Here is a 12,662-nt window from a genome sequence, read left to right on the forward strand (position 1 = left end):
TAATTATTCTGCAGCGATGAGCTCAACAGCCGAGTCTAAAACACGCCGAGGACTGCGCCTCGGCCACATGAATAAGTTAATGAATGAATCAATAGATTTGCACTTCATTATCTTTCTACATTGTGATTCGGTTGAGCTCGCCCTCTAAAAGCTTGGCGGTGTACTGTAACAGCCTCCTTCTTGTGAAAGATTGTGTGTTCCGGGCACTGGGGATGCTGAGATCAACATCTACATGTCCATTAGGCTCGTGGTTTTCCTTGTCCTTTGATCGGTAGGCAGGTGCCAACTCGGTATGAAGTGAGTAATTAAAGGTCATTTAAAGGGGAAAAAAATGCTCCGACATGATAGAATCAAAACCTTTTACACTTAAGCCCAAGTGTGGCACGAAGTGGTTTTTAACATTAGTTAGCCTTGTGCAGGCTCAGGGGACCACTTGAAGCGATGAGTTATCCTCGGTGCTAAGTGCTATGAAAGACCTCTGCGACGGCAGCGGGATTCATGCTGAGTCCGTGTAGCGTAATCTGAAACGGCTCTGTTAAGGAATAATTATGGTTGAGCCCCATGGGAAGGGAAAGGAAATTACAGAACTATATGTTTGAATGGTTATTGTTCCGCTGCGACTACACCATCAATTCCCGTTGTCGTCGAACAACGGGAGTTCGTTTCCTCTTCCTCCATGCTGGTAATTGCCGTGTAAAGGATGCAACTGAATAAACAAAGTGAATGTTCGGCCGCACTTTTATGTGTGAATAGTGGAGTCGTGAGAACTTAATGGGTAACGAGGAACCTCTCTTAAGAATGCAGAGCCATGACAGCACTCACAGCTCCATGGATGTTCCCCATGGCTCGGATGCTGTGTTAACTTTAGAGCACTAGCATGCAAACTCGCACACATTCAGGTGTTCAAAGGTTGGTTGAGATCCATTTTATTTATATTTATATTCTAGGATGTGTGCGTCGACTTAATATATAATATTGAATATAATACCATTAATCACCCTGAAAATACGTCAGCTACAATCAGTTTCACATTAGCAGTTATGGGTTTTTTCCATAAACACCGGAACAGTTTAGTTATCACACACTTTGATTATTACCACTTTTGAATCAGAATATAATGATTGGTGGGTTGTTTTGTCACTGCTAATTAAATCTGATGAAACCACATCCTCGCGGTACTGATGAAGCAGATTAGCGTTGTTTTGAGTGTTGGCTGAGATTTTTTTGTTCTAGACGAGTCTAGTCTTAGTATTTGAGGTTGCTATCTTAACTGTCAACACAATTTTGTGTGAAAAATCTAAAGTAGAATATTCAATAACTCACCATGAATCCCTGGCATGTGTGAGACGAACGTTACAGCACCAGTGAAGTGCATCAGTCTAAAAAATGTATGCGATTAACACTATAACATCTGAGACACTGTCTGTCAGAGCAGTGTTTTTCACAGGATGTTTATGAGACTATGATAGGTGGGCCTCTGGCCCTAGGGGGGCCAGGGGGTGTGCTCCCGGGAAGAACATTTTGTATATTTTCAAGTTGAATATATTTAAAGAAATACCAGGATCCTCTACTGCATCTGTAGTACGCAAGCCAACATTTCTTTCTGGCTATCCTGACCAACAGTCCTCTATATATATATATATATATATATATATATATATATATATATATATATGAGCACGGGGGTCAAGGTTCAAGATGCAATTTTATGACAGTCGTGTGCATGTGTACTGTATGCAGTGGTAGCCATAAGAACAGCTGCAGTATGAAAGTAAGAAAGAGAACTTGGAACGCAGCTCCGTCTTCAATAAATAGTCACAGAACACATTCAGTGTTGGATTTATTGGTATGGATTTCTTTTACAAAGTCTCCAAAAAAGCACTGCAGTTCATAGCTGGATTAAAAGGCTTCTAAAGGGGATTTATATTGTACAGTCCCCTTAATTTCTGGTTACTTCAAATACACACATTGTTGATTGTGACCATTGACATGGTGGTAGAATCCTGGCGGTGCTCGTGTTAAGTGATATAATCAGCTTCTCCAATTGCTTGTAGGTTTTTTTGTAGAAAGTAGTATGAAAGCTGTTAACCTTTCAAAGTCACCCGCTGCATCGACATGCGTATTTGCTATTCCATCCCTGGCAACAAACCACAGAAGACCTTTTCTGGCCTCTTCAGTTGTCATGACACCTGTCAGTCATGTATTTGATATGCGGACCCTCATACCATTGTTGGTTAACCTTTAAAGTCCATCCTTTACATTGGAGTTGTAGCATCAAACGGCATCTCTACTTAATAAAGGCTGTGCTTTCAAAGATAAGTCCACTAGAGAGAAATGACGATTATAGCAAGAGGGTGTGAAAGCCAGCTCTGAAACAGGAAATGATGATAACACAGCTTGTGCTCCGAGCACCGATTCACATCATCATTATTTACACATCTTCAGTTGAAAGTGTTACCTTTTGAGATAAAAAAAAAAACAAGAAAATAAAAAGACTTGTCTTATCTTGTGTGATTTTCTGGGCCTCGCAAAAGCTCAAGTATATGCGAGTGGAATCTGTGTTGTTGAGATGTAGGGCAGGTCTCTGTAGTTCTACTTCGCCCCGTTATCAGTTGCTTTCTCCAAAAAAACACATAAATTGTGTGCCAGGCCAACAAATTCAAATAAACCTATTTCATTTCATAGAGAATTTATGATGCTGCATTTCATTTCAAAGCCTAAATAGAGGCAGCGAGGAGGATTTTAGCACTTATAAGACTTTCTGCTCGTAATGCACCAAAAGTAGAACACGGCGTAATACATAAATGTGCCGTGTGGAGAAAATTAGCTCATAGTTCCACTGTGTCGTACTTGCAGACAAGGCCTTTACGTGACACATAATAAGAGCAGGTTGTGCATTGGAGGAAGGTCGACACTCTGCAGCCGGTAAGTGCGGAGTAATGAGTATAATTTGCCACTGTGAGAGGCGTGTGGCTTACATTTTAAATAATATCTCTCTTCTCTCTATTTACACACATTTATCAGCACAAGGCAGCACGGATTCATTGGCTCAAACACAGAATAGGGGATATCCCCATGCAATGTAATAAAAGCTGTTTAATAACAACAACAACATTGAAAATATGATATTATAAGCTTCACAAATACAGTATTATCTTGTTTTAGTGTTGCGGTTAATGTTGTCCACCATCTACATGCACTGACTGACAATCGTGCTGTATAGGCAGACTGCAGTGTTATGGGGGAGATAATTGGCAGACAGAAGAAAAGGAGAATGAGCAAAGAATGGGAAGGGGGAGAGGTAAAGAATAGGAAGATGGATAGAGTGAGAATGAATTGGGAAGACCGCGAGGGAAGGGCAAAGACAAGAAGAAGGTACACAGCGGAGAGAGAGAGGGGGGGGTTGAATGAGAGCGACAACAGTGGGACGATATGACAGAGGAGGGAAGCACAGTACATCTCCTGAGATTGAATAGCAGCATCCTGCCCTTGCCATTGATCCTCCTGCCTACGTCTCGATGACGCACCATCTGTCACACCCTCATTACAGCCAGGCACTTCTCCCTCACTCTCCCACCCTGCTAAACAACACGACACAGAGGAAGGAATGAGGAAAAATACGGAGGAGTTTTTTTACGCTGACTTTCAAATGAGGATGAACGGGTCGTAGTGAAACTCTCCTCGCCGCTGACGGTATGAACTCAAATCAGCAGTTTGGCACCTTTTGACTCGGCCCTCTTCTACTGGCCCACGTGAGAGCCTGTGCACCGATATAAAGTCTTCCTGAGCACAATGTCTACTTTTATACGACTGCATCAGAAGCTTCTTGGGGAAAAAAAATAAGGAAAAAAAATGACACGCACAGAAGTTAAACCGCGCTGGCACCAGCAAAGCCTCGGAGGTGAAATCACGGCCCGTTGCCAAGCAAATTTGAATCGAGCTAATTCGTGAGGTGTTTGTAACCATTTCTTGATGAATAATTTCCCCCCGCTAGGTCTACTGGCCAAATCTCAAAACAATCATCCCTGCCCTGATTAATGGCTTGCTCTAAGCACTGATGCATGCCAACCAAGATGTTGAGTTTCATGATGGGAGAATTATATGAGAATTTGTGGCTGTCTGGGGGCTTCGAAGCTGAGAGGATAAATCAAATGAGCAACAAAGGTTGCTCCAAGTCTATTCTGACGCTCTTACATCACTAGGGATCTCCCTATAGGACTGGATGCTGGGTTTCGCTGAGACGATTTTAGTGACACCAGGTCTCGAAGAAGTTCAGAAGCTCTGTTGTTGTCTGCGTTCGAAGTTTGGGAAAGTTAGGTACAGATAGACAAAGAAAGACGATAAAATGCTGGACTATAACCCGCTGGAGTCTGAGCCATATTTCTCTTATTCCTGCAATACACTTTAGATAACTATCTTGACACCGTTATTTACTCTCTGAAGGTCGCTTCCGTGTTGCAGCAGATCTCACATTTGTAAATCGATGATACGCCACTTTGCAACTGTCATAACACCGGCTATAATTGGAAAGAAGAGAGTCCACATGTCTATCGGCAATCGCATTCATTAAAACCGTAATGTTAAAGAGTTGCTTGTGTAGTCGGCGTTAGATAAATAAGTACATAACACACTGAGTCGTTGGTTTTATTATCTTTCGAAAGAGTCCAAAAATAACAGTTCCCTTGATGAATCACTGAGGCTTGTTGTAACGGTGCAACAGCCTGCTGCAGGGCAGTTTTCAAAGGAAGTTGCTACATACAACCTTCGTAGATATTAAAACTATGAGATGAGTGCTTTTGCAATCACAGACGACCGACGGGTCCCCAGAGGTCTCCGTTTCGTTCAAGCCGGGCCCCTCTTTGATGTCAGCAGGGCCGACACCTGCTAGGTGCTTTCATTTCAAATCACTTTTAACGAAAGGAGACAGTTTATCACCCTCGACATATCACCCTCATCGTTCCCCTCTGTTAACGCTTCATTAAGCCTGAAAAGGGAAGTTCACTAAACTGTTTCGCACCATGGTTTAACGCTATTTGCAAAGGGATTACAACGTTTTAGCCTGCCGATTTTCAGTTAACACGACTTAATCAAATGCATGCACAGGTTCCATACAACCACCATTTTAGTGTTAACATGTTTTTGTGCTTCAACATGATGTAACAGCTCATTCGCTCACATACTAAATTCATGTTGAAGTCTTTGGCAGAGGGAGGATGTTAGCTATAATTCCCTTTTTTGTCAAATATTAAGCGATAGGAGGTGAATTCTATCTTTGTTCTGCTAAGCCCGATCCCAGGAGATCAATTTGACCTTACCGGAAATACCTTTTCTGTAACCAGCTGGGGGCAAGAAACTGCTGCATGGGCTACGAAGGAATGACGTGACTTTGAATTATTATGCGGCTCAAGCTTCGCTTCTGTCCCATAGCTTACGTTTCCTCTCAATCTCTTTCCTTGGTTTCGCTTTCTTCTGGGGTGCGACTTTTCTTCCCGTGGCTGACTGTTTGTTGGTCTGATCGGCAATCGGCTCTCTCCCTCTGTCTGTTGTGCTCCCTGCCACATATAGACAACAAAGACAATGAACTTACGGACCCGCCTCAGCTGCTCTTGCCCACCAGGTTGAAGTGAGGCAAGATTTTCATCAAACGGCCAGAGTTCCAGTCTCACCTTTGGTCTTTATTGATTGGTGAAGCAAGCGGTTTGACTTGACTTCTCTCGGTATGGCAGGTTAGGGTTTTTTATAAATCCACATGCATGCGCACAGATCCACCTAAGTGACACAGGTTGCCTGGGGAATATTTGGATAAAAGAGTATAAAAGATAGAAGATAAAAGAGGGGAGAGGAGTGGAGGCAGAAGGTTGACGAGGGTGAAGGGCAGAACACGATAGAAGCACTAAGAAATGGAAATGGAGGGGGGAAAGGTGTTTTGTTAAGGGGTGAGAAGTGTCAGAGAGGTTAAAAAAAAAAGAGAGAAAAAAGACGAGGTGAGATGAGGAATACTGGGTATTGATGGGGATAGCGGGTGGTGGGGCTGTTCTGTCAGTCTTGGCACATCGTTCCTCTCATTACAGTTTCACTCCCTGGCTTTAGCCTGCTCTTTGGCCCTCCCCCACGGCTAGCCCTGGAGCAGGGATTCATTCAGCCCAGCCCTCCTGTCAACACAAGCCCAGCTCAGCAGCTCTGGCCCGAGCATCTGTCAGCCCACACAGTCCCCTGTCAGCCGTAGCCCATCGGCCGGTCCATATTGGCACAGAACAGCAGGGTAGAAAAAGACTATAATGTAGCACAGCAGAGCATCCATCAACAAAGCTCATGGTAACACAGCACAGGACAGCCACCTAGGCATCCATCACCAACACAACCATGTAAAACCCAGCCCCCTCCGGTCCCTGAAGGGACTGATAAACAACAACGCCACTTTGTAAAACCGACTTTGCTAAAGTGCATTTAACAAGGTTTTTTTTTTATTGACGAGCATCAGCAAATATTTGCTCGCATTTACACGTTTTTTTGACTATGTATTCTGCAGAGGATTATGGGCTCGGAGAGGATTCTGCAGAGGATTGCGAACATGGAGATGCTGTCGTGATTTAAAAAGGCCAAGTTTCTTTGCCAAATATTCAAATAAATAAAATCATGCCGGCTGAATAACACAGCTGAGATACCACATCATTTTGAGAGCCGCAGCCAGTTAATGGGATGGATTTTCATTACAAATCGTTGAACCGCGTCTCGCTATTCCAATCAAATGGATTTCCCCGAAAGCGACTTGTTGAGTGTGTCGTCGGTTTGAGGCCAGTCGGAGACAACCGAGCTCTTATTTCACATTCTGGTCCAGCACAGCCCTGGAACCTGGGCCCCGACTAGACACACCTTGACAGCTACTCTGCTAGAAGAAAGAGAGAGGGAGCTACAGGCAGACAACTGCTCTGACAAGTGATAGGAAGTTTCTCTGCTCTCTGGGCAGTCTCTCATTAGTGAGAACAGGAAATAGCTACCACTGAGCATCTCCTCTCTGCACCGAGAGTTGTCAGGACCCTCCGGTGGCTTCAGCAGAGGGCAAGAGGTAGCGGAGAAACACGTTCCGAGGCGCGGGATCAATGAATCGTTCCTTTGATTTTCTGTTTCACGCCATCCACTTCTACCCGAGAGTTTTGATGGAGAGACGAGAGAGCAGGAGAAACTTCTGGGGGAGGAGGCAGGCAGAGGTGAGGAAACGAGGAGAGGAAGCGAAGTGGAGGAGTGGTGAGGCAGAGATAAGATGGAAAGAGATTGTCTGAGGTGTTGGCATGTACGGCACCATGTGTTGTGTATTTATTTATCTATTTCTCTGACCCATATGGAGCGGCATATGGTGACCGCTAACTGAAAGGAGGTAATACAATTAGGCACATTTTGATGATGAATAGTCCCAGTCACCTGTATTTATCCAAGAGCTCGCGAGATACTTTGGAAGGAGCCACAGTCACAGTATGAGTGCGATTCACAATTAAAACGGGCTTGTCTCACTTACACAGAGGGCATAATTGGCTGCATCCTGCTGCTGCATTCTCTTTTATTTTACTATATTTCCCCTATATTGCACAACCTGGAAGCCGGTGTTTGCTCGGAGATCTTGACAGCTGCCACAGGACAGCGGGAAATCATAGAAGCTTGTTTTGATATACTGTACCCTATAGCAGAGGATAAACTGGAGGGGATTTTATTACTGTTATTCTACCGGGCCGGAAAATCAAAACCACATTTCTATCGTGGAATACAGACTGCATTTCTTAAAACAAATCATGTATTAAACGTAGTATCATGACATTGGATTGATTCCTGTGAAATCTGTTGCAGACATCCCCATCCCCATATTGTGAGTTTCCCTCTAATGGCACCTGCAGGTCAAAGTCCAGTGAAAGAGCTTGACCCCTGTTGGATTGATTGGTGCAGTTTTCTAGAGACATCAATGGTGCCCCGAGGATGAATCCTCATAGAAACAAAAAAGGTGGAATTTCACAGGACAGCATGAGAGAGCTTCCTACAGTGTTTGCGGTGTGTTTAAAACTTTGGACGACATCGAAAGCGGTTGAATTGGTAATCATCTCACCTCACTGCGGTCGTTATGAAAGAAAACAAATGTTTAGGAACTTCTCAAGGAAGCAAGAGTTTGGACCAAAACTCAAAAGGCCCATTTCCCTCCCGTTGCTTCATAATGATACTTTATGGATGTAAAGTGCCACATAACGCTGCTGCTGTGTGCATTTTATAGAGGGATTAACGATTACTTTGCCACTGAATATACAGGAAAGACAGTATTAAATTAAAGTACACAATCTTTTAATGAGCCGCTGTGGACGATGTCATGTGTTTACATAATCTTCACCCTTTTTTTTTTTTTTTTTTACTTTATTACTATAGTGCTATTTGTCTGTGCTGGATTCTATAACAATGGCTGCTCCTTCCAATTTCCCACTTTCCACACTAGTTTCATCTTATCTCAAATCTACTATTATTACTCTATTTACATTTTAATTGCCTGATGAATCTCATTACAACTCGCTGAGTAACAATATGGGGGTCTCAGCATTGTTTTACAACGGATCAAAAATCATCACTCAGGCTGCATTTGTTCTCGATATTGTAGAAAGCAGTGGCTTGCCAGATCAGTCGTTTGTTCACCAATAGTCTGTTAAATCGCAATAAAAGTGTCAGCGAGTGTGTGGTGGCAATTTCAGCTCACAGCTTTTTGTATGTTTGACTCCGACACTCTTCTTTTTATTTCCTGGTAGAGTAGGGTAGTTGTTGTTTTTTTCCAAATAAAGACTCCAGCAAGCAGTGTTTGCACCCTTCCACATCAATCACAAATACTTGGTCTGGAGAGAATGATCTGAGATCAGCAAACAGACTGTAGTTGGTTTCTACAGGAAAATAACAAGCTCACTGTGACAAATCTGTGGATTATAGGCTTCACTCTTTTGAACTGTAAAAATATGAAACTTTTAGGGACGTGTCGTGTGTTAAACATATGTGTCTACTTTGAGAAAGATCTACAGAAGACGGTTGTCTTAAACACTTCCTTTCAAAGACACAACTAAAAGAAGCCGGTGTCACCATTTCCGTTGTTCTGTCTTTCATTTTCCTTCTTTTTTTTTTGTTACCTCCCCCCATTTACTTCACAGTAGGAGCAGAGTGGTAATAAGGCAGGAGAGGAAGCGAGCTCAGTGAAAACAAACAAGACGCAGCCATTCGGTGAACCAAGACAGGCTATTGCTTCAGTTCACTTAAAAAATCTGTTCTACTTGTCAGTGTGTCTCTGTGACCCCCCTATTGCACCTTGTGTTAAAATGCATGTTGCTTGATCAGACTGCAATAGCAGAGTGCCAGAGCTCAAGGAAGTACGGGTGTAAATGCACCAAAAGCGCAGTGAAGTATTTCAATTTGTTTGTGCATAGGCATTTTTGCATATTTGGATATGCATGCTGTTCACACAACTCTCATCAATATAGAAAAACTATCTAAATATGTTTCGGATGCTTTTTACAATGGAGTCTATTACTAGAGCCCTGGAGATATTTGAAACAAAATGGGATAAACGTTCACTCCGGAGTTTGGAACGTAGAGGGTAGATGTCAAAGCGAGTCAATAAGTACATTGAGTTATCTTGGCTCCACACAAAGGGAAGGAGCATCAACGGGGATTCAAGCTGCGAGTACAAGCCTTCAACAAATCTGACATCCGACTCCCACCGTGTGGGGGGCTTGATGTCAGAACTGGATAACAGGCCGGGGCGACTGCAGCACCACTTTTGTGCATCACCTGGGGTCATCTGCCAAAAGTCAGCCTCCCTCCACTGCCTCGCTAATCTACTCTATTGTAGCCCAACACACTCCGAAAGCCGCGGCGCAGCCACGACTCGGGGAATCGGCGGGATTTGCATGTGAGGCGCATCGACTGTCGGCTCGCATTACGGCTGATATCCATTCTCATTGATTCCGACGTCTTCTCACATTTACATTTATTCATTAGGCAGACGCTCGGCTCCCGTCCCTCCCGCGCGAGATGTCTCAGCTCAGGCTTACTTGGCGTAATGTTCTGACAGAATGCAACACTGAGTAAACAAGAGGATACTGGTGTCCTTTCTCCTCCACAGGAATCGTCTCCGTGTTAAAGGAGAAGTATTTACCAGAGAGGGAAGGGAGACAGATTCAAAGAAGGGGGAGAGACGGGGGTAAAGGTAGTTAATAAGGGGGGAGGAAGAGTGCGTGTGAGGATGGGAAAGAAAAAGAGACGCCCTTAACTTTAGCTTTTCTTTGAAGAACTCCGGATGAGTGGGGTGCTGCTGTTGTGTGATTAGCTTAACTAACTCTGGAATATTGCTGGTCAGCAGTATCAAACACAACACTGTGTGTAATAAACCCAGCTTTGCCCATTCTTTCGAGAAACGATTGTGCCTTTAAACCCCTACTTAAAACGCCTGTTGAGCTTCCTACACACCGCCTTCACTGTGGGATTGCATAATTGCTGTTATTGGTTTGTTTTCTAACTGCAAAACTCCACACTTCTTTTTCTCCTAATAAGATTACGTATTAAAACGGAATGAAAATGAAAAGGCGTTGCATGCTCTTTCTCTGCCACTGCATCCCCTGAGAAACCCAGTCGCCCTTTTCCTATTTCCTTCTCCTCACCTCACTTATTCTTGTTGGTCCCACAGGTGTTATGTGGATGACAAAGTGTCCAAGGTGGCCTGGCTCAATCGATCCAACATCATCTTTGCGGGCCAGGACAAGTGGTCCCTGGACCCCAGAGTAGACCTGGTCACTAAAGGACAGCTGGAGTACAGCCTGCGCATACAAAAGGTAATCTAGAAAGTGACAGTTGCATTTAGAGATGGGCTATAAAAATCATGAAATATGAGCTTAAAAAAATGCACGCTTTGACTTTTCACGACATGGAGTTGTTGTTTTTTTTGTTTTTTTTTATGTTTATCCATTAATTTCATGAAGCAGGACTTTTTTTCTCTATCTAGTGATTATGATACCATATCATCATGTGTGTTTTCCCAACCATGAACATGTGAAAAGACAACATTAAGAAGACAGGGATAATTTTCCAGTAATAAATCTGCTAGCATAACTTGATACTTGATGGAATAGTTGGAGATGTTGAGGACTATCTGTGTGCTCCCTAAATAGGAAGGTGGGGGAGCATGGTTATCTTAGATTAGAATAAAAATACAAAAAAGGGGGGAAAACACCTAGCCTGGCTCTGCCCAAATCTAAAAAGATATTCATATTTAAATGAGCAAATATGACATGGTTATCAATCTTCTCATATAATTGGCAAAAAAACGAATAAGAGTATTCTACCGAAATGTTGAATTACTTCTTGAATTTTAGTAAAAAAAAAAAAAAAAAACATGCTACAACCCGGAGTAGATACCTATAAATCAAGAATTCCTACACAATTTGCAAAAGGGGTGCCATACATTACAATGAAAAACCTCTGTGCAGAAAGTCAAGTAATTTCTTCAGTAAGATAGATTGTGTTCATATGATTGTTTTTTTTTATTATCATCCATTTTTCACAGCTGTACATTCACTTAACTCATAATTTAAAGTCAGAAGAACTGTTTATAAGCTCTGAAAGGATCCAAAATAAACAAAAATGTTTCCTTAATTAACTTAAAATTAATAAAACACATATTATAATAGTATTTATGTTAAGTTAATTAGAATAGATTACACTATAATCCTGTATGATGTTTTACAGTGTTTAAGAAGTACAACTATTTATTCGGATAATCTCTTGGAGAATTATAATAGGCTAATTAAAATGAAAAAATATACAGCACTTTATCTGTAAACAACTCCGTAAAGTAACACAGGGACGACTTGCTGCTCTGCCAGTAATATTCTGATAAAATATATTCAAATAACAATATTCTGTTGTAGGTGGACGTATATGACGAGGGGTCGTACACCTGCTCCATACAGACTAAGCAGCAGCCCAAGACCTCACAGGTCTACCTCATCGTACAAGGTAAGTGGCACATACACACCCGCGGCATAGGTAACACCACCTATCCATGCCCGCTGGAAAGATACTGACTTGGAAATGACCACGTCATGCTGAGCAGAAGCTCAGATTACATTTCAAATGTCTCAAGAGTCAGGCGTTATCGTCCAACGGCACACAATCAGCATACGTCGGCATCACTGCGGCTCTATTATTTAACATTGAAATGTGTCCCTCTAAGGTGTCTGCAAGGAAAATATATGAATATGAGAGGGGAAAAGGCTATACGTCACGAGCGGTCGCCGATAGCAACAGAATTTCTTGTTCCAGTTCAAATGAATATTAAGTGCCGATGAAAAGCCTTCAGCAGTAGTTTTCCATTTCAAAGAATAGGAAGTTATTTCTCCTGAAGAGAGACAGCAGGAAAGTTGAGAGCGAGTGAGAGAGAAGGTACTGCAGGATTTGATCCGAGGCCTGGAGGTTGGATTTTTTTTATTTTTTATTTTTTTGCAAAAGTTTTTTTTTTTTCTTTCTTGCCACAATGCTTTGCAAAAGTTATGTTTGGTTGTAAGGTTGAAGCTCCTGAGAGGGAGGAAAAAGCAGTGCCATAACATCATTCAACTGTTGAACCTCAGAGGGCTGTCAATGAGGTGCATGCATTT

At 42.6% G+C, this 12,662-nt stretch overlaps 1 protein-coding gene across 2 annotated transcripts in view; it reads left to right on the forward strand.

Annotated features, from left to right (window-relative positions):
* lsamp (limbic system associated membrane protein) overlaps positions 1–12,662 on the forward strand; it is a 170,396-nt gene that overhangs the window by 105,855 nt on the left and 51,879 nt on the right. For both annotated transcript variants that reach the window (XM_084018834.1, XM_084018833.1), the window contains exons 2-3: positions 10,697–10,841; positions 11,937–12,024. In XM_084018834.1, the coding sequence (XP_083874960.1) occupies positions 10,697–10,841; positions 11,937–12,024 (233 nt within the window). The remainder of the gene's footprint in view (positions 1–10,696; positions 10,842–11,936; positions 12,025–12,662) is intronic.

This window comes from Eutrigla gurnardus, assembly GCF_963514095.1.
Source record: "Eutrigla gurnardus genome assembly, chromosome: 10".
Classification (NCBI taxonomy): Eukaryota; Metazoa; Chordata; class Actinopteri; order Perciformes; family Triglidae; genus Eutrigla; species Eutrigla gurnardus.